We start from the raw sequence: 27,229 nt of genomic DNA, 5'->3' as shown, positions 1-27,229 counted from the left end.
AACTTGTTTCAAATGAAGTTGTTACCTGCACAAATAACACTTTTGTTAGAAAAATGTGGAACACTGCTTATCCTGTGCATTCATAATTTAAGTATTTTGGTGACAAATTTAAAGGTGAATGATCTTTTACATATACTTGTTGTAAAGCATGCCTGCCCCTAAAAGCTGTTCAGCATAGTTATTTCTCCATATCTTAAATCACTTCATGCTATTTTGTTCACAGTGGCTCAAGGAAGATTTCTTGGGCTTCCTGAGGGAGTGGGAAGAGGAGGTGCAGTCAAAGCAACAGCTGGACAAAGCCACCAAAAAGAAGATGACACTAAGCAGAGAAACAGTGGAAGGCATTAAGATCACAGGTAATCAGAATTTAAGTACATTTTGTTCATTTTATTTTGTTGAATGTTTCCGGAGACATCGGGGGGGGGACATTTTCATTTCTTAAAACACCTCACAACAATTTCACACTGATCAGTATCACAAGTGTTGCTCTGAAATCTATTTCAGAACATTGCCAAACTGATGGTAGCATGGTTGGAGAGTGTATTGACTTTGATAAGGTTGCATTCAGATACACTGTACATTTTATATTTGTTGCACATAATCATCACCATTGTAATATGAACGCTTCAATGAGAATGAGCTGCAAAAATCTAGTGGCTGAATTTCATTGTCAATTTAACCCAAACTTCCTGGCTAAAAATTCCTCCTTTTACATTCCATTTCATGTTCAGTGCATTCCTTTGTGGAGCTGGGGAAACATCTACTCGAGCAACCTGGGGTGCAGTATCTGCTCAGTGAGAAATTCTGCCAAGATCCACTAGAGGAGTATTTTAGTAAACAGCGTGGTGCTGGGGGTTCAAACGAGAATCCATCTGTTGAACAGTTTGGGCACAATATGCTAGCCTTACATGTTGCTCAGGGATGTGTGAAGGCATCACGGAGAGGAAACTGTCGTCTCCGAGACAGGGAAGACAGTTCCAGCATCATGGATAGTACTCCACTTCCCCGTCGCAAATAATCGAATGACTTCAGTTTGATCATGTAATGGAGCACATGTTAAGTATAAGTGCAGGCCTCCATTTTTCATGTGTGAAGATTCATCAGCATTTTGTTGGTGTCAATTGGTTTGAAAATTAGTGTCATATACTTTCTCAATACTCCTTTGGAGCTTACCTCATTGCAATAACTTAATCTGTCACCATTTCTGTGCACTGAGTTTAGTTGTCCAGGTGCATGTTTGTGCACAGAGTGATACATTTTTAGTGTGACACCTGTTGTTGAAGTTAAATTTGCCACCCATACTAGCTGCCAAGAAAAATAGCTTACAAGTGCAATTAATCTGATTTTGATTTTCTCCCAGTCTGGATTTATTAAAGCGAGGCATTGGAATTGAAATATTGCCCATAAAGACTGGCAGAGTACATGTACACATGTAATGAAAATGTCTATAAAGCATTTCATGTAAGTTCACTTTCACATCATGAGCACTGTCTTTATTTACAACTTGAAGATCCTTGTGGCACATATTTACAGGTAAACTCCAGGAGAAAAAGGAGATGGGGACTTTGACTTATTGACAGGTGGGAAAATAATTTGATTCTTGAAAAGCAAGATTTGATTAGTTTATGTGAGCAAACGCTTAAATTTGTACTTGGATTATTTGTGTGCACAAATATTGAAAGATGAAAACAATACACTACGTGTACCATTTCTTGCAGTTACAAGTAAACTGTGCACATTATAGGAGATCCTTAAAACAACTTGCACTGACTTGACTGGATAGGTTACCCGTGAGGACAGTCCTTATCCATAATCACATTTGTTTGCAATGTATACTTTTTTAGATTTACTGTATGTACCGTGAAAGTACAGGGTCCATAGAAAGAGCATTTTTGCGATAATTGGATTTGCCTGTAATGTTAAAGTGCCTTAGGGAATCATAGGTCCTTTTGAAGGGCCTTTTCTGATTTCTTGGAAACATGTGCACCCGATGCTTTCTTCAGACTAAGATAAACATTTAAAAAAGATTTAGTCCTAATCTTTATCCATTTCGTAATAACTATATTCAAAAGCTTGTCTGAATTTGTGCTCTGCTAATTTAACCCTGAGTTAGGCTACACCAGTAGGTTTGTACTCTGGGATGTACCTGTATCTGATCAATGACCAGAGATTGTATGTTACACCGAGGAAATATTTCCAAATTAGCTATCGACAATATTTTTCTGGACTGTATCTCCATTGTTCTGAAAAGTAAATAAACTCCATCTGATACATGAAATAACCCACCTCTATTCTGAGCTTTAACCCACTGGTTTGTATATTCAAGAAATATTTTTGCTGTATCTGAGGGACAGGCTTGCCATGACTTTAGGAAATGACAAAATATTTTTGCCGAGGTATTAATCTGCCTGTTAAATTGTTTGCACAGGGAATACGGCACCTAACCAGCTACGTAGCGTAGTACTTGTTCTTCTTCTTTTGAAATGGTTTTTGTGTCTACATCTGATATCTGTTTACGTGGCAAGTCAAACTCGTTTCTGTCTTTAAGCAATAATTCTACAACAGCCTGTAAAAGATACTGATATGCAATATGTGTATGCTGTCCATCACTGTACATGTATGTCACACCAGGGGTCCGACTTTCCCCTCAGTTGACCAAAAAATAACTAACCAGTATGGTAGTAGGTACACAAGTTTTTGGAGGTCAAACAATCATACTTCAAAATCGATCAACCGTTTTTTGTTTTTTCATTAGACAAGGAACATTTATTCTACCAACCCCCAAAAACCACTTGTACCCAAAACCAGTTTCTAATCGAATTAGTAAAATGTGTAAATACCTAATTATATCCCCCTACGGCTGTTTCGTGAAAATAAATAAAACAAATAAATAAATCTTTACAACTAATTAGTTAATTATTCAAGCCCCACCAGGCCACCTTCATAACAGTCAACAGTTTGCATGGGTGGAAGAATGCCCACGCCCGTGTACCATGCAGTTCTCTACAATATGTCTGCCAGCTCCTTGGAGTAAAGCTGTCTCCAGGTGGGTGCACGGATGAACATCAGCGCCTGGGCTGATCTTCCAGGAAGGTCGAAGGATGGTTCTCCCTGCTGGCCTGATGGTCGGCCTTAAACCTCTCTGTACTGTTTCACCTCGAGCTGGGTGGGGTGGCTAGTTCACTAAGAACTGTGGAGCGATACTGGAGCTCGTTCATTCATAAAGATGTTTTTTCACTCAGAACCAATATAATGATCCCTTCGGAATGACGGTTGTTCACTCAGAACAAATGATTCCCTCAGAATGAAGGTGGTTCACTCCGAACAAATGGTTCACTCAGAACCAGCAATGTTTTAAGTTCCCCTCAGGGAAAACCCTTTGAAAAAGAATCCAAATAACTTTCAATAATTTTTGGCCATTTAAACACATCTTTTAAATGAGCTTACATTTATCTTATACAAAATAAGCATAAACATAAATAGAAACCAAGTAAAATTAACTTACAGTTTGATTTCCAAACTGGCTTTTCTTCAGGGCCACGCCCTATGTACAGTACATGCAGGACATGTACCTCACCACACAGGTGGACTACCCTTCCATACATCACTAAGGCTGCATTGGTAGTGCCTAACAGCACACACACAGGGGAGTGCCTTGGACTAAAGTTACTCAAGCATGATTAATTTGCGTAACATTCCTTGCCACTATGTATTCTCTGACGAATTTGGTTTAGAATAGCCCTCTACACTCTGCAGTGGGTGTGTGGGGACAAGCTCAAATCTGAAAGTAACTCGTAGCCCAATAATTTTTCTTTCTACCAATATTTATATAACCACAGTTTTCACACATTTCCCAACTTGTGGTTTTAATGTAATATAAACATGATTTATAAACTTCTCACATTGTGACACTGTACAAGTTTAAAGATACTAAAAATGACTTCCATTTCTCAATGCTATTTAAACGGAATTTATGGAAACAATGCCACATCAGCTCATAACTTTCTGGCTTCAGTTTCTTCTTATCTCCTGCCGTCACCACTATCCACAGGCTGCTTACTGTAGCAGCTGTTGACTTCTCCTTATGATCCTTACTGGCCTTGTCTGATCGGTCTGTAGACTTCTGGGACTTTCCAGCTTTTTTGGATGATGCTGCTACTGATGAACTTGCTGAAGCAGGAAAAACCTCATTCTGATCTGTAAACAAAAAATCTGTTATTGTAAACGAAGAGAGTAACACTTAAAAACAATCACCCCCTGTTAAGCGTGCCAATAGTACTTTGGGGATTTAATTCTATGAAGAAAGAAATTCTTTCAAAATTCTACGTGAAAAGGGTCCCCAAATTTGTTTTTATACACAGGTGATTGGATATACAGTATGTGACCCAGCACATCTAAACCATGAATAAGTCTCAAATTGATAGTTAACACAAAATACCTTTATCTTCAACTTTAATGGTCGTTTTTAAATTAAATACTTTAATGATGGTAATATTTTATACATAGATACTTAATAATGAAATACTTATTCCTGATTACGATGTACCCGGTCACATGTGATAATTGGCTCAAAGATAACTTCCAACTTTGGAATGACTTGGGCCTACCTGATTTCAGTATTGACTTCTGTTGATCTTGACTGGCCTTGTTTATTTTGCCTGTTGATACCTGAGACTTTCTAGCCTTTTTGGAAGATCCTGCTTCTGATGAACTTGCCAAGGCAGGAAGATCCTCACTCTGTCTCTGATCTATAAAAAGAAAAAAAAATGGAAACTAAGGGCCAAACATGACAAATCAAAACAATTTCACAAAGGGGAAGCCTTCCACGAGCACTTAGTGGATTTAATTCTCCCATAAAAATATTAAAGGAAAAAAAAATTAAGGAATTATTTTAAAATAATATGGCAACTTTTTATCATACACAGGTGATATTTTCATTCCTCCATCAGGTCCATATATCAGCATGGCTAAACCTAACTTGCACATGTACCTTGCACAGTCATCACTCGATGACAGAGGAGCTGAGTTTAATTGTTATTTTTTGCATGGAGGATGAGTTTTATTACTCCATGTTTTATGGTTATGATTACCGAGAAATATCTTAAGACATGCACTGATCTCACAGCCTACCTTGCGATCCAGAGCTTGTAGAAGGACGGCAACATGAGCAAATCCAAGACCCATCCTGAATGTCGCTCGGTGACACGCCAGCGCAAACGTAATGCCACCACACAACTGTGAATTGATTGTCATCACAGGCAATCATTTCAGTTGTAGATGGTCTTCCACGTATGCAGTACTGGCAGCCATCGTCTTCTGATTCACTACTGTTTCCTGACAAGTCATTTACTTGAAAATCGTCTTCCGAAATATCACTAAAATCGCTCAAATCTGACCCGGTTACGAAGTCATCTTTGCTGTAGTAGGACGCCATTATGTAGGAGTACACGGCGCAAATGCCCGGATGTTAATGACGCATGCCATTAACTCGCTAGTACGCACGCGCACACAGCTGAGGTTCCCACTGCTTTGCGGTTGGTATTTGCTGGAGGGTGTTTACTGTCAATTAGCTACTGCTGTTTTTACGACTGCGGTACCAGACCCTTAACGTTTGATCTCAGGGCCGTTCGAGCTCCCTGTGTTTTATTTCTCCATGTCCCAACTAACTCCTGTTCATATAGTAAAAACTTTTTTTTTAATGTGCCCATCGGACTGGACTACTGTTGATTTATATACTTGTGTTGCAAAGTCCTGGTTCCTAGGCCAGGTTTATGCATTATCTTTAAAAATAATGAACGCTTTCCACCTGAAAGCTAAAACAGCACGTTTGTCCTATGACAAACGTACATACATCTAGCCATGAGATGATTTGTTAATTACTATATGGTACCGGTACCAGTAGTCATTTAACTGTAAATATACCTTGTGACTTGTATTATGTTTTGTAGAGTTGTGCATGTAATTTGCATGTACATTACCAGAAGCAGTGAGGTCAGCACTGTGAATGATTAAATGTGATTTTGTTTCCTATGCAGAAACCGTTTATTGGTTCACTTTTTAGCAATATGAAGTGACATGCTTGGGTCAGGTTGTGGTGTGTGCCAAACAGAGACTCCGTGCACTTGTGCACATAGCATGTCCATGTAGAAACTTGTTTTTACACGGGAACATGAATGTCTACAGTAAATTTTCCTGCCATTGTCTTTCATGTTTTTTATATATACCAGATATGCAGTATTGTGTTAGTGCCAACTCTCCGATGAAGCATTTCAAAAATGCACTGAAATGCAGTCACCATTATCACGGCCCCCTGACGGCATCTTGTGGAGTAGATACTTTAGCAGAAGTATATTACTTTGGTGTGTATAAGTTTGACATAGAGTCTGACATTAGTGGCAGCAATCCACTTTTGAAGCAGTTCATAATGCAGTGTAAACTGCGCGATGAGCTAGGACCCACATGTGAAGTAAGAGAAGAGCTGTGGGAATGGTTAAGTCAGAATGTTGATGGGTACAGTCCAAAGGGGCGTCCAGATGCAGAGATCCTGCAAGCTTTTGAGAGGTTTGGTGATAGGACCAAAAAATTCCTGACGAGCTACAACGGATTTGGTGCATGCCCTACCTGTGAGTACAGCTGTCCTGTGATGCGGACAATTGACCCGGTACTTTTCTATGACCAAACAATAAATGCATCTCATGAAGGAGATATGTCTGCGGGGCTAAGTGCTATCATTGATAGGGCTGTTAAACAGCAGTGCAAAAGTGCTAGATGTAACTTCTGTTCAGTTCCTCTTTGTACTTCTGCTGATGACGAATTGTATGAGATGTCAAATTTCATGATAGCGACTTTAGGCCTAGATGAAAATGGCAAGAACAAGCTGAAACCCCCAGTTGTTGTAACTGAGAGTATTGATGTTCATGGGACAGCTTATACATTAACAGCAGCAGTGCAGGTCAAACCAGGGCACTTTTTTCAATTGTTAAGGTGGGTGATCACTTTGTTGTGCTTGATGACCTAAAGGCAAATGTTGGAACTTATGCGACATTTTCAGATGCCGTTGTCGGGAGCAGCCCTAATCTGAACTGTGGAGAAAAAAACGGCCAACAAGCCGTCAACAGAAACAAATCCTCAACATATGCATCTGCTGTATCATACAGTTTCCCACCTGAATCTGGTGTCGTTCAACCAAATCTAAGCCAAAAACACAATGCTGCTGTCCTGAACCCAAGTCACCACGGTGTTCATATCCTCATATATGCGAAAGTTAATGCACCGCAACCACCACAGCAAACAAATGCTAAAGAACTAGGGAATTCTTCAGTTACAGACATCCCTGTACCGGTAAGTTCATGTGTTGAGGAAGATTGTAAAGTGTGGCAGAAAGAAACAATGGATTCTCATCAAGCCTCGCTGGGTCATGTCTCCACGAAACAGCAACCAAACACCCCTCCAAATTACGGTTCTTATGCCGATTGGACAGTGCTGCAGGAAACATCAACTGATTTTCCTGAATCCACATGGACGCCTGGGAAAACGCAGGGGAAATCCAACAAGTGTGGTGACTGTTCCCCCATTATGCAAGCATTAGCGACACACGTCCCTCCAGGTTCCGGTTCTGTGGCTGATGAGACATTGTTCTTGGAAGAACCAATCGGTTTTCCTCAGGCCTCATCCACTCCTGTTTAACTGGAGAAAACCAGCAAAAAATGTGGTGATTATTCCACCAGAAAACAAACATAACCAGGTATTCCTCCAAGTTACAGTTCCCTAGGTGATCAGAAGAATGAGGAAGAAGCACTCAACAACCAACAAGACATGGGTACTCTTTCAAGTATAGGTTCTCAGGATAGCCAGAGTGAACAAACGGATGGTTGTACTCAGGGCTCCATTGCTGGCAGTGATGACAAGGCACCATGCATCAAAACTGTAAAAAGAACCCCACTGATACCCAAAACATTGAATATACCAGTGCAGCCCGAAAGAGGGTTTTTTAAAGTTCTCTCTGGTAAAGAAAATAGACCACCAGTGAAGAGAAATAAAGGTGAAACTTATCAAATTTCTGAAGATGATAGGAGCACATGTACATCAGCTACATGTATGACGATGACCATGCACCAATATCTGTAAAAAGGATGATAAATGTTTTGAGGATGTTCGATTCCTAAAAATCCATGGCAAATATGTTCCATACACTGTGTTCAATAACACAGTTTATTTTTCATGCAAGGAGATGATGCCTGTTGCAAGGATAAGGATTGCCAGAGGATACAAACAAATTGACAAGTACCTTAGCAGCAAATTTACCTAAGTGCCAGACGTTTTCCTAGCCATTGGTAAAAGAAGAGCATGGATCCAAAAACCTGCTCTTCTGATGTTGTTGAACAGAAGATCTGAAGAAAATTTCAGAGACAGATGTGTCATTGATGCTATTTTGGAGTTAGATACAGAAACTCCAAGTGGAGACTGTAATTTTTCAGTGAACGCTGATGAAAATGGTGTTGGTACCAGTACAAACGAATCAGAAGAGGGCATCAGAGACACTTTTACTCTGTGTGGGAAAGAAGTACCATATTGTGTTATGCATGGAACGATATTCATTTCCTTTGATGATGTAGGACAAGACCTCGGGTTCAGTGCACATGTAAAGAAAAATCAGTGGAAATGTGTAGATGCTTGTCTCGAAAAGAATGGCATGAGTAGCATCAGTTCATTTGACACAGTTGGTAAGAGGGAAAAACAGCGGTTTATTAGCACTGGGGCATTGGAGATTCTATTAACCAAGTTCAGACCATGATGTAAAGAGAAGAAAAGGGCTGTTTTAGAAGACCTAAAACTAGAAGTTCAGAGGCTTGCTGCTCAGGCTGCAGAAAACAAACCACTGAAACATATGCATGCCAGTAAAAATCCTTTGCAAGATTTTGTTCAGTCTCAATATTATGGGGACACAAAGGCCTTCTTGGATGCCTCAATAAGCACATTTGATGGCACCAAGACCAACAATAAGGAAGTTTTGAATAAGTTTAGTGGTGTTTTGTGTAAGGAAGACTTGTTGTATACAATGAAGGGACTTTGCAGAATTGATGGGAAATCCCCGGCTGGAACTAAGAAAATGACAGACGAGTGCGTACATTAAATGTACAGATACCTGCATCCAGTTGGACCCAAGGACGCAATCCACATCACAGAAAATTTCAGTGGAAAAAGACTGATTGCAGAGGTGAGAAAAATACTACCAGGCATTTTACCATCCTACTCGAAGGAACGATCTGCTAAGCATCAGTACAGGAGGAGAAATATGCAGCCCTTTGCAACCAAATGTATACCTTGTTTAATCCTGCCCATGAAGCCAGAACCTTCAAACCCAGATCGGTCAGAGCTGCACACAGAGCATTCTAAAAGTGTCTTGTTTTGCTTAATATATAAGATGCACGTGATGTGCACATTATGAAATGTTTTGTAATTGTTTTGTTCTCGTTATGTTCTCTAACCCTGTTGTTATTTTTCTCTTTTCTCCCACATGTCATTTTCAGATGATATTAAACAAATTAAATAAATTCTAATTTCAGCCTCAGAAGACCTTGAGCCAGAGCCCCAGCCAGGCACATCAGTACAACTTGAGCCAGAGCCCCAGCCAGGCACATCAGTACAACTTGAGCCAGAGCCCCAGCCAGGCACATCAGTACAACTCAAGTCAGAGCCCCTGCCGGGTCCATTGATACAACTCTCGTACGACCGTTTGTCATATAAACCACGCTGTTTTAATACAAACAGATTTGTATCATTTGGTTTTCTTCATTTCTTGTCACACGCAGATATGGAATATGTCGAATTGATCGGAGTACAGGAGGCGGAGGTCATCGACCTGACCTCGCCCGATGACGGTAAGTTTCGGCGTTCGATGTACATGTGCGTGTATTTTATCGTCTCTGTCTCTGTAATGCCAGCAATGTTTTAATACAAACAGATTTGTATCATTTGGTTTTCTTCATTTCTTGTCACACACAGATATGGAATATGTCGAATTGATCGGAGTACAGGAGGCGGAGGTCATCGACCTGACCTCGCCCGATGACGGTAAGTTTTGGCGTTCGATGTACATGTGCGTGTATTTTATCGTCTCTGTCTCTGTAATGCCAGCAATGTTTTAATACAAACAGATTTGTATCATTTGGTTTTCTTCATTTCTTGTCACACGCAGATATGGAATATGTCAAATTGATCGGAGTACAGGAGGCAGAAGTCATCGACCTGAGCTCGCCCGATGACGGTAAGTTTTGGCGTTCGATGTACATGTGCGTGTATTTTGTCGTCTGTCTCTGTAATGCCAGCGATGTTTTAATACAAACAGATTTGTATCATTTTCTCACAGACGACGATGTCTTTTTGCCATCCCCCACGGCAAGCCCACCAGTCAGCCCTGAACTGGACAGCCCGGTTCCCGGCGCCCTGTTTCCTACTCCTCCACCAAGCCCACCCATCCTCAATGAGGACCTCTTCACTGAGGCTACGGTCTACCTATACACGCACGTGGCAATGTTAATTAATTTAATTTTTCCTAGTTTTATTGCAAGCAGATGTGGGGGGTGTGAAATCGATCACCCCTCACAAACTCAACACATATGTGTCATGGAAGACAAGGAAACGTTACTAAATTGGTTTTAGAGGAACATGTTGGAGGAGCTGTGTGACGATAGACTTGAAGAGTGTATTGATACATGGGTATACGAAGTACAAAAAAATCAGGAATTATCTTTACACTACGCACATTTGGACATGGCGATTCTTGACCTTTCCACATTTTTATGTTTTGAGTTGCAGCAGGCGAAAAAATTAAAAGCGTTGAGACAATTTACTTTATAGAACTGGGGGTTTCTTCAGGGCTGTCGACACAGGGTTCCTCCTTTTTTACTTCATTTTTTTTTCTTTGTTTTTTCAAGTAATGTATAGTTAATGGTTTGAAATGTGTAATGTAATTTGTGTTTGAAATAAAATGGTTGTTATTGGGAACAGTTTGCGTCGCTTGTTTGTATTTTGGTTTGGGTCAAATAAGAAAAATAAGTGCCATTCCAACGCGGAAAACTCACCATTACACTTCATTTTCGCAAAAGTCGTCCCTCTTTGTTTTGAGCCGTCATGATAGACTATGTGAAATATTACAAAAATCAGGCGCGGGGGGGGGGAATTATTATTTCAGAGGTGCCCCCGTTCAGAAGGGATACGGACTGGGCAATATTTCAGGAGGACTGTTCAGATCCGCTTTACCAATGATTAAACAAGGCACCAAAATGATAAGCAAGGAGGCCTTGAAGACCGGGGTAGGAATCGTCACCGATACCCTCGACGGGCAGAATGTCAAGACGGTCACGAAGAAACGGGTGAAACAGGCTGGAATGAAGATGACGTCATGAGTCATGCAGCGACTCTCCGAGCAATCCGCCTCCCAGGAGAAAGGTTTAAAAAGGAAAGCACCCGGCGCGTCGGGCAGAAAGGCTTGGAGCAAGCGACCGAAGAGGACCCCCACATTTTTGATTAACCACGGTGTACACCACTATGGCATTCATCAGTAAACATTCCTGCGAATGCACAAAGTCCGAACTGGATCTGTTTTCCGAGATTGTATATTGTATTAAGTCTTTCTTGAATGAGAATCCAAAACTCAAGAGAGACTCGGCAAACAAGCCTCAATTTCATATTAAATTTTGTGGAGATGGCACGAATGTGTCAAGAACAGCAGGGATGGTAGTAATTAGTTTTTCCCTATTTTCCTCCTGATAGTGCTGAAGAAATACAAGGCTGTAGCAGTGGTAAAAGGTCAAGAATCCTATGAGTTGTACAAATCATCTTGTGCAAATGTGTGGAAAAGTATTGAAACGTTGCAGAAGAGAGGCACTGTACATATCGATGGGGAAGTTTTCCAGTAAAAATTTTCCTAGGAGGGGATTACAATCACATCTCACAGACGTCCAAAAAGGGATGATCAAAGCCCTCCACGGGGAATGAATTTCTAAACGAGAAATTGCCCGAAGGTTGGAGATCGATGAAAAGACGGTGAGATATAAACTTCGTAAGAATAAGTAAGAATAATTCAATGGATACTCTTCCACGTTCTGGCCGGCCAAAGGCTCTAAATGCACGGGCTGAAGGGCATCTCATCAGGACATGCCGCCAAAATAGATTTATGACCGCCCCCGAGCTCGTGGTGGAAGTTGCCAACACCACAGGAGTGATAGTTCACCGTTGTTCAACTGTTTCTCGTCGCCTAGCAGCAGCCGGATTTCATGGGCTAGTTGCAAAGCATAAGCCACGCCTCACTGCAGACCACAAGGCCCGAAGGCTGTGCTGGGCACGTGAACACCTCGCCTGGAGCCCTGACGACTGGTCAAAGGTTCTCTGGTCGGATGAAAGCCGATTCCAGCTCTTCCAGTCTGATGGGCGTGTCTATGTTCGACGCTGCGTGAATGAAGAATTTGCAGAGAACTGCGTTGTCCCATCGGTGAAACACGGAGGCATGGGAATCATGGTTTGGGGTTGCATGAGCTCTGCCGGTGTCGGTGACCTGGTGCGGGTCGTAGGGAACATGGACGCGGCGGGCTACATCAACGTGCTTGACAACCATCTGCTCCCTTCTGCCCACCGTTTGATTGGCACGGAATTCCTGTTTCAGCAGGATAATGCCCCACCGCACACCGCTAGGAATATCTTGCCAATCAAACCCCATATTTCGTCTGAGAGATGGGGGGTAGTTGGGACTCCCAGTTGATGGAATGGCCCGCCCAGAGCCCCGATCTGAATCCGCTGGAGAATTTGTGGAACGAGCTCGAGTGGCAACTCCATCGTGAAGTTCCCCCTCGAAATCAAGACCAGCTCTTCGAAATTCTCCAGCAGATTTGGAACGGCTTGGATCCTCAGATCCTGGCAAATTTCTTGGGTTCCATGGGCCGACGATGCCAAGCGGTCATTGATGCTGGTGGGGCTTATACGCGATACTGAATCACTGATTCACTCATCGTGTCTTTTCCGTTACATGGGTGCCGCCATATTGGATTTTTACATTGACTTTGCGTAGTTATGTAGCCCAGCCCAAAATATACATAGCGCCCTCAAGCGACCACTGAGAGAGAGGCAGAAAAAGCTCATGGATGCAGCCATCTTTTTCCTTCGGAAAGCGACCGGCAGGAAAACAAAAGGGGCCTAAAATTGTAATTTAATGGCCAAAATCACTTCCTATATTACGCATTCCTGAGTTTAATAATCATTGCTTCCAGGGATACTGCAAGTAGCTACTGGCTCTCAGGCCCAGTGCGCTGACCCGAGAGAAGTATTGGACAACTCCCACATTCAGCTCCTCTTCCTGAGCCCAGGTGTGCCAGACAGTACCGTGGGATTGTGCACTCGGGAGTTTCTGACCTGATTGGAGAGTTCCGTGATCAGCCCAGTGTGGACTTCTTCCTCCAAAGACGTCTATTGCATCTTCAACTCTGAACGTAGGCTTCAGACATCTGTGCTCTGCATACTGGCCCTACCTGATCAGGGAACTGAACAGTTGCAGTGCTGGTGTTGGACCAGCCAGGATCCTTTTGAATTTAAGAGAACTGACCATTTGTGGTTGAAATCCAAGATCTTGGTGAAAACTGTGTAGATCTACATATTCTATATCTTGTGTGTGTGTATCGAGCGCTCATTGTTATCTTGTTGTCATTGTTATCATTGTCATCGGTTTTACTACTGTTTGACCTTTGCTTTGTATTGTTATACATTTACAAGTGTTAATTCCAAATCTGCATAATTATAAGTGATTTACTGTTGCCAGAGGAAATCAAGGTTGAATTAAAGTGTGAAGTTTAATCTGAGAAATACTTGTCCTGGTTGTTTGGATTGTGTGAGCTACAGTTACGCAAGATTAAATGTCATTTTAATTACCCAAGGGACCCCACAATCCTAATTTCCCTAGCGTAAGTGAATTTATATAAAACAATACAAATTATTGTAAACACTGAACTTGTTTGCTTGATTTAATCTATATGCTTTATTTGAAAACTGACAGCACATAACATTTTTTATGGGGGCGGGCAAACTTTTGCTTGCCAGTGTACATGCATATATTCATCACTCGTGACTACAAGGCCAACAAGGATGTCATGCTGCTCCATCCCAACGTTGCTGAGACTACTCTTCTTGACAAACTACGAGACAAGAGCAGAGCTCCAGTGCCAGAGTCTATAGCTGATCAGTCAGAAGGAGGATTATGGTCTACATACATTTACACGTACCGCTTTGTCAACATCAATTCTGCTTTTGACTTGGGTGTGCAGGCTGTCCTAGATCATCAACAAGCACATCCAGATGGTGATGGGCAGCCTACATTTAAGCCAAATGCTAAGGAACATTGAGGTCTAGCCGCGTTCGAGATAATGTCCAGTCAAAAGTGTGGGTTCTGCACCAACAAGAGAAAACTGTTTACTAAGATTCCAGACGGGGAGAGGACAATGGACCACTGCTCCCAACATGGCATTCTCAGTGGGCTTGCACAACACAATGTCCAGTGTGTCCAGTAGCCATGGACATGACTGTTCCTTCAATGAATTCACTGCAATGCACATCAAACAAATGTGGTGAAATTATCACCACAGAAAATGAAACAGACATGTGCAAAAAGAGAAAAATCATGAAGTCATTCATGAAGTGCATGGTTACAACAAGAAAGACGGTGCAGTTGCAGCAGATTGCATTACGAGGCCACATCATTGAGGCTAATGGAGAAAACAAGACAGAAACCATGGCTAACACTTGTGGAAGCAGTAGACTTTGCACAGGCTAGAGAAGTGACAATACTGAAGCCAAGATCATGAGCGATGACACGCCCCTGTCAGCAAGGAAGAACAAGACAAAATGTTAACATGGTTTGACAAGCCGTCTAGCAACACAAAGGTAGACAGATGGGACACAGCCAGCACGGTCAGTGCTTCAGGTGTCGATGGGGTTTGCACAATCTGGATCATAAGTGTTAGTTCAGAGAAATTAATTGTTCTCAATGTAAATACATTAGAAATATCAAGAGGCAGTGCAGTTTTTCCACCAGCAGAGAATGCAACAAGAGAAACATTCTGAAAGACATTTATGAACTGCAACATTATGAAAGAAAAAGCGCAATTGCAGTGCAAAACTGACAGAGAACATAACAATCCTCTTCAAAACTGTCGCAAGAAAACATCCTTCATCCCAGCAACCCAGACAAGAGATGTCTGTGAGAATATCGCATCCACCAAATATGTTGTCATGTATCACCAAGAGAACAAACTATCAACCCAGACAAGAGATGTCTGTGAGAATATCGCATCCACCAAATATGTTGTCATGTATCACCAAGAGAACAAACTATCAACCCAGACAAGAGATGTCTGTGAGAATATCGCATCCATCAAATATGTTGTCATGTATCACCAAGAGAACAAACTATGAACCAAGACAAGAGATGTCTGTGAGAATATCACATCCATCAAATATGTTGTCATGTATCACCAAGAGAACAAACTATGCAAGGATGTGACAATACCATTTGAAGAAGAGGATCAGACGCACGTCGGGAAATGCACAGCCACTTGCCCAGGGAACTATGGGGCATGAATGTGAGGGCTAGCATTCATTGCACCAAAAACTTTTAAACTGTAAAGAATCTGTTTGTAAATGAGTAACAACTGATGCTGATGGTTGACTCGCAGAAGGTGTCAGCTCACATATGCAAAGTAAGACTGCAGGTATGGAAACCGAGGATTTCACACATTTAGATCCTCCTCATTTAAACAGATCCCTTTGCGCAGCCCTACCGGTACGTTGTGCACAATTCAGTTCAGATATGTTTATAGGCCAAAATAAAATGGAAAAGACAAAGCTGCAGGATTGATTTGCCGATGATGTCAGCCACAGGGCAGACCGAGGCTGCTGCCACACTGAAAAGGAGTGGTAGGAACTCTTCCAAAATGAAAGCCATGTCTGCAAATGCAGCAAGTGTCATTACTCAATGCTGCACAAGAAATCATGACCTTTGCAAGAAGTGGTCACGAATTTGTAGGACGGGTAAATAAAAATTTCCATCCATGCTAGTCGATGCTCCTGGAAAACTGAAATTGTCAACTTGTGACGAACAGACTCTTCTCAAAGTACTAAGCAAGAAACTCTGCCCACGGCCGTTCCACCCACATAGAGCGAGCGTAAAATAAGTATTGATATGCGTTTGTTCCTTGTTTACTAACTCCACTCATGCGTATGACATCACACAAGATGGCGCTACCCATGCACGGAAAAAGACGTGATTCCGTGCAGAATTAACTCTCAATATAAAACAGATTTACTCAAAGAATTATATGTGTTAATGTTCCAGGACTGTGAAACTAATATTTCCTCTCAGAAATCAACATCAATACATTGACATTTGCCTCCAGTAACTTTTAACACTAAAATTTTCTCTGACTTGCTCAACGTACTTCGGTGAAATGTGGACGACAAAAAGATACTAGAAACAAAAAACCGGGGTGATTTCCAAGTAATCAATACATGCAAACAAAAGGCCAATGTGTAACAAGTTCAAAATGATACATTTTGTTACTGGGACAGATCACTGTCTCTGAAACTGGGGTGAAGAAATGCACACGAAAATCGCTTCCCAGCGTAGAGAAATTTGGTTGCCCGGTTGCTGGTAAACGGCATCCTAAGCGCGTCCACGCACAATGTAGTGCGGGTACCTGTAGGCTTCGCGCTCAGTGCGCGTTGTACAAAATGTACATGTACGGTACTACACATGTACCTTGTTTATAACGTATGGGGATATGATGATTAATATGCTTTAGTCACGTCTACATGTACATGTACATTTCGGGGGTCACAACATGAGCTTTCACCAAGAGTAACTGGGGAAAAGTTGCCAAATTCGCACTGAAAAGCTCCATCCAGGATTGAGAAAACCAAGTCGAAAACCTGTCTCTTGCATAACAAATATTCATTCAAAAGGAAACTTGGTGTTATTCAAGTGAGCACCTGGAAAGATTGTTCAGACCAGCATCTTGCTTTTCTTTGTAAAAGGAACATTCAGCATTTTACTGGACAAGAAATACTGATTTTGATACACTGCAATTGAACCAAACTGTACAATGCGATAGGCCAAAGCATAAAAGACAAAGCAACTGTTTTGTGTGTGACCTGCAAAAGAAGACAAGTACAGTACCAGCAGCCTCTATTGGGCAACCTTTACAATGCTCGTTTAATATTACTGATGAGAACATCTTTCAACATTTTGGCAAAACCTTGACAACAGTTCCACTACCCATTAGTTTGGATCTGATTAACGAGAGAGGGGGCATTTTCATATGTCCCATCTGTCAGTGCATATTAATCAGGCCAGCAGTTCAAACTGCTTATGAACATAATTTTTGTTCCACATGTCTCAGTCCTTATTTTAAGCACTGCAGGAGTGATGATATCAAATGTCCACTACTCAAACATGTAATTGGTTACAGACAAGTGATTAACAGTTGCCATGTCCTGATTGCACAGCTTGACAGCCAACTACATGTAGTTGTGTGTAACCACTGCCAACAATTAGGAAAGTTGGAGCAACTGTTTCATCATACATGTGACAAAATCGTAAGTGCCATTCCCAAAATAAAGATCGTAAAAGCACCACAATCTCCACCCAAGGAGCAGAAATCAGCATTAACCGAAGCAGTCTCAGCAGCAGGAATTTTCAAAGAATTAGCAAACTGTCATCAACTTGGGCCTCCTACTCCATTTGTGGAAGATGTTGCTGATAGATGGACTTGGTTGAAGTTGAAACGCGACAAATACCGGACAGCAATTAAAAGTGGTGGTCGGGTAAGTTTGTAAAGATATATGTAACTCATCAAAACTTCATATTTTTATTTAGCTCAGAACGATGCATGTAGCTCAACAAAAAAGACATTTCCATGAATTTAATTAAGTGAACAAAATAAATGTATGAAGCTGTGGCATTTTACAAAAAAAAAACCAAAACGGCATGAAAGTGTTTATCCAGTCTCTATTTCTTAGAAATAAACAACTTTAGCCAACCTGTTTTGAACACTACCAGTCAAATATATTTACTGAAAGTAACCGTATTCCCTCTTATACTAAACAGCCGGCCTATATACAAAAGGTCAAATCCAAAAAGCCTTGTGAATCCCAAGAAGCAGCCAAGCAGCAGCCTTCGACGGCTGAGACACAACTCATCATGATGTGTGACAGTCATCTAGCATAGACCCAGCTGAGGAAAATGAACAGGTTGATAGTAAATTATGAGAGAGAAGAAGGGAGAAATGTTAAAGTAGTCAAATTACAGTAGAATTGATTAAGCGTAGTTTGTGAAAAATAATATGACCATGAGAGACAACATGGATGCAGGATGTGTAGAAACTGAGTCAAACAATACAATCTGACCACACGAGAGACGACATGGATGCAGGATGTGTAGAAACTGAGTCAAACAATATGCTACCAGTACGTATGAAATTCCACAGGGTACTCTAGGGGGTGTGGCTGGCTCGCACATGGTGACATTGGTCCAATGTTGTGATCCATATTTGACAATGTTGGTCCAATGTTGTGATCCATATTTGACAATGTTGGTCCAATGTTGGACCAATGTTGTGATTATAAAAAGAGGAAGACATTAAGCTACTTCTCATCAGACTCTCTTACTGAAATTTTTAAATCATGTTTACGATATTTCTGCATGGTACTTTCTGACTATTTGAAGACTGTCCTTTGCAGTTCATGATGAGCTGTATGATGTATGGGTGTGCATCAACAAAAGGAAGAGAATTATATAGTCAGTTCCTATTGTATGTATTTTGCAGGGTGAGTGCCATACACTTTTGGATTATTGGTATGAATGTTGCCACTACTGCAGTTTACAATGCAGGCAGAGTTTGTTGTTCTCCACAAAGTGTTAATATTCAGAGTTACATGTAGATGTAGAGGATAGCCATGTGATGTCATCAGTTAGAAGTCCCCACTGGTGCTAAATCTGTTCACACTAGTGTGCTCTAGTCATTCGGGTAATTTTTGTGACAAGATTGAGGCGTAGCATTGTGAAAAAAGATAAATTGAAATGTTAGCTGTGAAGACAACATGCCTATTCACTTCTGTTTAAACCTTTGTTTTGGCAGATGAAAAACATGACAATCCGCTGTCACCTGACTACGTACTATCTACATCTGCTCAAATAAGAAGTAGGTGAAAATGCAGTATTTAGCATATACATTTGGTGAATATTGTCATAATACAAGCCAAGCTATTGAGATCGAGAAAGGTTTACCCTCTTTCTTGTAAGATTAGAAATATTTGAATCTTTTATAGTTAAAGTTAAACAAAATGCCATCAGGGATGTATTAAAAACATTGTAATTAGTCTTAAATCTCTGTACGATGAGTTTAAAAATGCAATGATTAATTCGCGGAAATGGGCAGCGTATGCCTACGTATGGTCCTAAAATTTAAATGACATAATTGGCTAATTGCCCGGCTTTCAATCAGTGGTGTTTGGCAATGACTGTTTCCGACGTCTGTTTTCTGTATGCCAGGGTATATTTCAATCCTTATACCTGACAGTATAACAATTCATGCATATTCTTGTGTTTAAAAAATCTTTATGCAGAAGCTGCCAAAACGTACTTTACGTTGCTTTTTGTGACAAACAGCGCCGGATGGAGTGTGGAACATACGATCAGCATGCACTGGCGGCTAATAGGCGAAGCAGGAGATTCAGGGTGGGTTCTTCCCTCTCATATATTTCTCATGTTGAATTGTCCTTTTGCATAAGACATCCCTTTAAAGCAATGTTTGAACTGATGGCACAGGTTTATGTTTGAGTAAAGTTTCAAGGGTCTTTCCGTTTAATTCACATGATATCTTACAATCTTTGACATGCATTTCAATACAAGAGGAACTAATCACAAGCTTCACGTGATTTCCAAGGTTCAAGCCCTTTGTGTTTGTCTTGATTTGCTGAGAGAACTTTATGCTCATTTTTGTGTCACCTGCTCATTGACTTTTTCCCTTCAATTTCTTTCTTTTAAACAGAAACTACGGAGGCGACAAAGTGCCCTGAAAACACTACAGGCTTCCCTAGAGCTCAAAAAGGAAGCCCTCGAGGCGATGACAATAGACTACATGTCTTCTGAGGAGAGTATGTCGGAGGGCAAGGAGGATTGTTCATCTGGGTGCCAAACCAGAAGGCTCTTGACACTGCCGTGGGAGTGGTCAAAGCTGGCATCAATGAACCCTTTTGTACCGTGGGGCCCGCAGCGCGGGCCCCAATTTTCTCCACTCGTTACATGCGCCCTCTGTCGGTGATCTTAAAAACAGTAATACTAGTACCCTTGTTAGGTATTTCTACGCCATCTTAAATAAAAATTTGGGTGGTTACCAACGAAATTGAGGTGCAATCTCGATTAAAACAATGACATGCCGCGAGTTTACTTTGCAGTGAATCCTTCCACCATGGCGGCTGGCTTGAAATGCAAGCGCATGTCATCTGAGGACATTGTAAACTCATTTATGGAACGATTCTGATAGCGATCTAGGCCAGGAATCAGAATCATCTGATGAAGATATTTTAGTAGATTCCGAGTGCGAATATGAGACAAATGAGGAGCAAATGAGGAGCAAATCCCCATACTGGTGCTTCGAGTTCAACTTCAGGTGAGCCTTTGTTTGCCTGCTATGCCACGTTTGCGCGATGGACATTTCTGACATTTTTATGCTTTTCTTTTAGTTTTACATACTTTATTTTCCTCATGGGTGTCGGGGAATGGACTTATTGTATCATGGGGTGGGGAATAAAATAATAAAATATTGTCAGATATTATTTCAGAATAATCTGATGTATAGTATATTTATGTTTATTGATCATATCGTAATGTTACACCTCTATGCATGGCCAACAGCCTATGTTGTGTGCGAATTTTCTAACATCATGGTATTGCAAAAACCTTTTGAAATACAATGCTTTGTACCCTTTTCATTCTGATATAAAAATGTTTACAATTTTCCCTCAATTCTCCCCACAGATTCTCTGGTATCTGGCAATAGCTCTCTATCCCCTGATGACGAAAAGGGCTAGATACGGCATCAAGCTGCATCAACTCTGCACATCCAACGGAGTGACATTGGACTTTATTGTCTACTGCGGGGCTGGGATGTACAAGTATGAAGATAGAAATCTTGCGCTGACAACTACTGAAAAAAATCGCAGCCAACCTCTTAGAGCCATACCTTGGAGAAGAACATTGCTTGTACAGACAACTTTTAAACATCTCCAAATCTATCTAAGTACTTGCTTGCAAATAAGACACACCTATGTGGGACTGTAATATCAAACAGAACTTTAGCAAGGCACTGGCTAAGGCAAAACTTGGAAAGGGTAAGGCAGTCTTCTATCAAACTCACAAGGGCGTGTTTGCTGTAAAGTACCGTGCACTGCAGAATAAGTCAGGGAACAAGCCAAAGACTGTCCACATCTTGTCAACTAATCATAGGGCTATAATGTGTGATAGTGGTAAAAAAGATAAAGACAAAAATGTCATTTGAAACCATCATGAATCCCCGAGTACAACCATCAAGTGGGGGGTGTTGATTTGGTTGACCAACAGCTTCACTCCTTCCACACACTGAAGAAGTGGTATAGAAAGCTGGCCCTTCGCTTATTGATGCAATGCACAATGAATGCACACAAATCTTATCAACAGCATACAGGAGATAGAAAGATTTTCTTTCCTTCGTGCACGTTATTGTAAGCCTACTGCTCACATTAAGCCCTAGGCTGAACTGTAAGGTGACATCGCAAGACACCGTCCACAGGCTCTCTGGCAAGCATTTTCCTGCTAAGAAGCAACCTAATGAGGGTAGAGTTGACCGAAGACCTGAGAAGAAGTGTAGGGTGTGCTACGCACGGGGTATTCGTACAGCTAAAGGGGCCCCTGTAGAGACAGTATAGGTTTGTGAGATGGGGGCCGGGGGCGAAGCAGGGGTGGGGCAGGACAAGTGGAAAGTGTCCCAAATAGTTATAAGAAAATCTTATTTCAGACTCAAAATGCTAAGGGCCATGTAAATTCAAGCTATGTGACATCTGGACAAACCATCTTTTTTGTTTTGACATGTTTGAGGTGCTCAGGTGTTGCTTATTGAAAATCATCAAAATCAGAGAAAAAAATACTAAAAAATGCTTTGAAAAATGGAAAGTACTACTTTTGTAAGTGCTAGTGATGCGCCAATGCAATTGTAGACATCATGGTGGATACTGAGTGTGAAATAAAAACAGTTGAGTGCAAAAGAAGAAGGCTCAAGAAGAAATGTGAGAGATTTGTTCTTTTTATGTTTTTATTTGTATATAAAACAAGATGGCAGCATATGGTCACATGACTCCAATAATGAGGAGAATATGTCTTTCCTGTATCAGTTGATTACCCCCACAGACTCTTTTTTGATGTTTTTTTTTCCTTTATTTAGTTCCATTTCTGCATTATGTGCAATAGTTCCACATTAGGCAGTACATGCATGCTTATGTGTGGATTTGCATACATAATTAATGCACAGTGAGGAAAGGGTTAAACATAAGATGAATGCACACTTGGAAAGATTGCTCCTGCAGAAGTTTCAAGGTTGCTTCCTGAATTTGTCATCTCGAATGTGCCTTCCTCTTGCCCTCTGCCATCAGGTGCTCCCTCTTGGGCAGTGCAAACCCAGCCACATTAGCTATACACGTATTAAGTAACCATTCTCGTATTTTTTGTCTATTCATTATAATTCAATTAAGTATGAACGTTGAACTCAAGTTTTTAAAGAGAACATGAAAAATAAAGCTTTTGTTGTTTGTTGCTTTATGTTAAGCTACTTACGGGTTTATTGTATTTTAAAATCATTCAAATTTTCTGCGCTCCGCCAACCTCAGGTCAATTTAAAGGATTTTGGAAATAAAAAAGCCAACTAATTTTGTTTTACACATTGGAAACACCCCTTAATCCGAAAAAAAAACCCAAACAATTTATGATCAAGGGCAAGTCAAAAAATGATATCGAAAAAGATCTCTTTTTTATAGTGTTGTTAAATTGGGACTGGATTTATAATTCCCTTGAATTTGAGCTGAAAGAATTCTCCCCTAATTTTTTTTTGTGATTTTTAGTTTCCATTCTTATGAAGGTTTCTAAAAAACAATCAAAACAACACTGGGTGTCCGCTCCGTATTTTATTCCTTTGAAGCAATTGGTGCACCATGTTCATTTACATGTACATAGCTTTGAGTTGTGAATCACATGAAATGTGAGACCATGTTTTTCACCTTAATTAACTCATAAAGTGGGTCTATGATGACACATTCACAAAAAGTGGGCAAGTGGACAAGTAACTCTAATTAAGGCATTGCTAATGCATGATAACTTTGTAGATGTACATGTACAGTGTACATTTATGTGTAAATGTGGTTGAATAATGAAAGTGCTCAAATGCACGTGGTTCCCCAGCAGGGTGGTACAGAAACAGCCCCATTGTCGACCAGTGGGAGACAGAACAAGGACATATTAACTCCCAAGAGCACTGAGGTGGGACAGCCTGACCCCAGCTGAAAACTGGAGGTCATCCGGTGGCTTTAACAAATTTCAGCCCCTCCCCACGCACACATGCATACACCGGATCTTAAAACGCGCAAATAAACTTTGAGACTGAATATGATGCATTAGTACCATTGTCAATGAATGAAAATATACCCACAAAGTTAAAACAAAATTTCTGGAAGGATTTCTATTAAAGTTTGTGCAGTTTGGCAGGTTCACTTGCTTATAAGATGATTGGATGTAACTGGATTTGAGATAAAATAAAACATCTGGGAAAAAAGATGCGTAAATGATTGGCTTTGTGCCCTCTTACAAGAACAGAGAGCAAGGATGTCCTCTTACAGGAAGAGAGAGCAAGGGTGCCCTCTTACAAGAAGAGACAGTAAGGCCGTCCTCTTACAAGAAGAGAGACTAAGGGTGTCCTCTTACAAGAAGAGAGAGCAAGTGTGTCCTCTTACAAGAAGAGAGAGCAAGGGTGTCCTCTTACAAGAAGAGAGAGCAAGTGTGTCCTCTTACAAGAAGAGAGAGCAAGGGTGTCCTCTTACAAGAAGAGAGAGCAAGGGTGTCCTCTTACAAGAAGAGAGAGCAAGGATGTCCTCTTACAAGAAGAAGATGGCTTTGGGAAAAAATGCACAAGAAAAGGAAGAAGGAAAAAGTGCAATGACAAAAGTAAAAACTGTATTTCGAGTGAGCACACAGAAAGATTCTCCTGAACGGCCTCCTGCCTTTCTTTATGAAAGATGTTCAAGGAACATTCACCATTTTTTTGCAGGCACATGATACCATGTACATTGATACTGTTAAACTACGCTTGAACCAAACTATACAATCAGACTGGCCCAAAGCATAAAAAACCAGGCAACTGTTTTGTGAGTGAGCTGGTTACTAAACAAGGAAAAGAGGGATGGTCACACAAAAGAAGATCACCAGCAGTACCAGCAGTGCAACCTGCACAATGCTCATTTAATATCAGTGATGAAAACATCTTTAGATATTTAGACAAAATCTCAACTGAGTTCAAATGTCCATTAGTTTGGACCTGATCAGTGAGAGAGAAGGAAGCATTTTCATTTGTCCCAGCTGCCAGTGCCCTGTGAACTCCTGACCTTACATGTATCATAACCAGCAAGTCACAGTTGACTCAGAAACATAAGCAGATAAAATCTGTTTGATTTTTCCTGCCTGCACATTTCAAGAGACAGAGAAAGGTTGTGCCACAGTCCTCCCCTGTTAAGAGAAGGATCTCCAGCAATCACATACTGAGCTTCCGAGACTCCTCTCTCAATCCATCTAGATTGCCTGTCTAGAATGGAGACATTGTTGTCCTAAAAAATGTGGCCTGTTGAGTTTTTAAGGTGAGTATACACTTCACAGTCACTCATAGTCTGCTGTTTTAAGGTAAGTAGACACTTCACAGTCACTCATAATCTGCTGTTTTTAAGGTGAGTAGACACTTCACAGTCACTCATAATCTGCTGTTTTTAAGGTGAGTAGACACTTCACAGTCACTTATAATCTGCTGATCCTGATCTGCCATTTGTGAAGTGGTTTAGTTTCTCCTACATGCTGCAGTTGTCACTGCAACCATCTCCCTGACACAGAATGGCATGGAACACATTCCTCTTTTTCTGTTTGGGTGTTTTATCTTTGGGGCGTACAAGTTTTTATCCAAGTAAGTCAAGTACATTGAGCGGTGATAATTACTCTGCAGGATCTGTTGGAACTTTCTAACAGACCTTGAAGGTATACGTAGGATACCTACACACCAAAACCCATTGACTGGCCTGTGGTATGTGAAACTGTATTCTGACAGGAGCAAAGGCATGTGTTGAGGGCTTTCTCAAACGTCCAGTCCCTGTAGCCACATGACCGGAAGGCTTTCTGGATATGTTTCAGTTCCTTCTCTTGAGCTTCATCTGGGGAAGGAATGTAGGACGCCCTGCCGTGTAATGTTGTTATCACACCAAGTTTGTGAATACCTGGGTAGCAGGAGTCAAACTGAAGATATTGATGGGTATGTGTAGGTTTCTGGTACACTGTAGAGTGTAGTGTGCCATCCTCGCAAACTGTGACCAGGCAATCCAGGAAGGGGAGTTTGGTGTCAGTTACTTTTTTACAGTGACTTGGATGCATAAATCACAGTTGTACGTGTTTGAAGATTTTGTCAGATTCCGAAGATCTGATCTTGACCCACACGTCGTCCACGTACCTGTACCTGTGTGGAGGTACCATCCAGTCAAAAGTGATAAGGGCTGTCTCTTCAAATGTTTCCAAGTACAAGTTTATTATGACTGGAGATATGGGGGTCCCATCGCACAGCCATGTTTCTGTTTGAAGAATATGCCATTGTATTATGAAGCAGGTAGTTGCTAAGCAGAACTCCCACAGCTGACAAATTTGGTCCGGGTTGAGTGTACAGTGGTTCTAGTGAGCAGACAGGAGTCACTTTCCAGCCTTTCCCATATAACACTGATGGCTGGCATGAGGAACACTCATGAACAGTGCAGACACATCAAAGGAGGCGAGTGGCTCTCTTTCCTCAACTTTATGATGCCCTACACCTTCTCGATGAAGTTGTTGGAGTTTTGAGAGTGGTGATCTGACAACCCAATGAGGAATGCCAGTCCTGTGGTGAGTTGCTTGGCAACGTTGCACATCACCCTATTAATCCTCCTGGCAATGGATCTCAGACAAACATCTCATAATTTTGGGAAGGCCACAGAAGGCTGGAATGTCCTCTTCAAGGTAGAGATTGTAGAACGTAGATTTGCTCATGTGACCTCCCCTCTCTAGCTGAAGCTACCAGTATCTTGTACTGTCCAGAGACGTCTCGTTTAAGATGTTCACAGGTATTACTGTCGCTCAGTCACTTATTTACCTTTCCATCATATTCAGACTTGCTATATACCACTGTACAGTTAACCTTTGTCAGCCAGTACGATGACAATATACATGACTTTATAGAGTTTGTGAATGACTGTTCTTCTTCCTTTGTTACATCAGTCAATGGTGGTCTGGCATAAGAGAGGTAAGTCTCAGTGAACTCTCTCAAAACCATCTGTGGTAGTCTCTCAGACATTTGCATGTATCGTCTAACTTTCGGTGAAGTACATTAATGGTGAAGTTCATATCTCTTACTCTTTCGATGAAAAGTCCTCCTTGTGCTTTGTGTATGCTGTGTGCACATGAACCTTTCACCAATGTATTGATCCACAGGCTACGCAGAATAATATCTGAATGGAGGCAGCGTAGACCCACCGTACACCCCAGTAACAAAACATCCAAACAGAAACAAAGCAACATGGTCAACACCATTCAATGTCAAGGAGATGGTTGCAATGACAACTGCAGTACACAGAAGAAACAAAACCACTTCACAAATGACTCTACCAGCAGAGCAGATCAGGATCAGCAGACTATGACTGTGAAGTGTATACTCACACTCAACACGCCAACACTTTGAAGACAAAGATGTCTCCATTCTTGACAGGGAATTCAGACGGTTTGAGAGAGGGGTCTGCGAAGCTGTGTATGTGAATGCACATTAGATCAGAAATCAGATTCAAAACTTGGAAGACAAGTTAATCGTGGAATTTGTGAAGGAAATCCTCA

At 41.2% G+C, this 27,229-nt stretch overlaps 1 protein-coding gene across 1 annotated transcript; it reads right to left on the bottom strand.

Moving 5' to 3' along the window:
* Window positions 1-1,462: 1,462 nt before the first annotated feature.
* On the bottom strand, window positions 1,463-25,164 carry LOC147795710 (uncharacterized). The gene is made up of 3 exons (XM_087131128.1): window positions 5,131-25,164; window positions 4,608-4,748; window positions 1,463-4,197 (listed from the first exon to the last, which is right to left on the bottom strand). The coding sequence occupies exons 1-3, from the start codon at window positions 5,432-5,434 to the stop codon at window positions 3,899-3,901; spliced, it is 744 nt and encodes a 247-aa protein (XP_086987254.1). The 5' UTR covers window positions 5,435-25,164; the 3' UTR covers window positions 1,463-3,898.
* Between the last annotated feature and the right edge of the window lie 2,065 nt (window positions 25,165-27,229).

The sequence above is a fragment of the Acanthaster planci genome, linkage group LG21, assembly GCF_054643075.1.
Source record: "Acanthaster planci isolate LZ-2023a linkage group LG21, COTS_SCS, whole genome shotgun sequence".
NCBI lineage: Eukaryota > Metazoa > Echinodermata > Asteroidea > Valvatida > Acanthasteridae > Acanthaster > Acanthaster planci.
The sequence above is the reverse complement of the archived record's forward strand: the minus strand, read 5'-3'. Positions and strand labels throughout refer to the sequence as shown.

Bases quoted from the DNA above. Each gene is read 5' to 3' on its own strand.
- LOC147795710 (XM_087131128.1), bottom strand. From the start codon at position 5,434: ATGGCGTCCTACTACAGCAAAGATGACTTCGTAACCGGGTCAGATTTG. The intron at 4,749-5,130 runs GTAGGCTGTGAG...TTCTTTTTATAG, and splicing joins TACAAGCTCTGGATCGCAAG to ATCAGAGACAGAGTGAGGAT. The intron at 4,198-4,607 runs GTAGGCCCAAGT...TTTTGTTTACAG, and splicing joins GAAGTCAATACTGAAATCAG to ATCAGAATGAGGTTTTTCCT.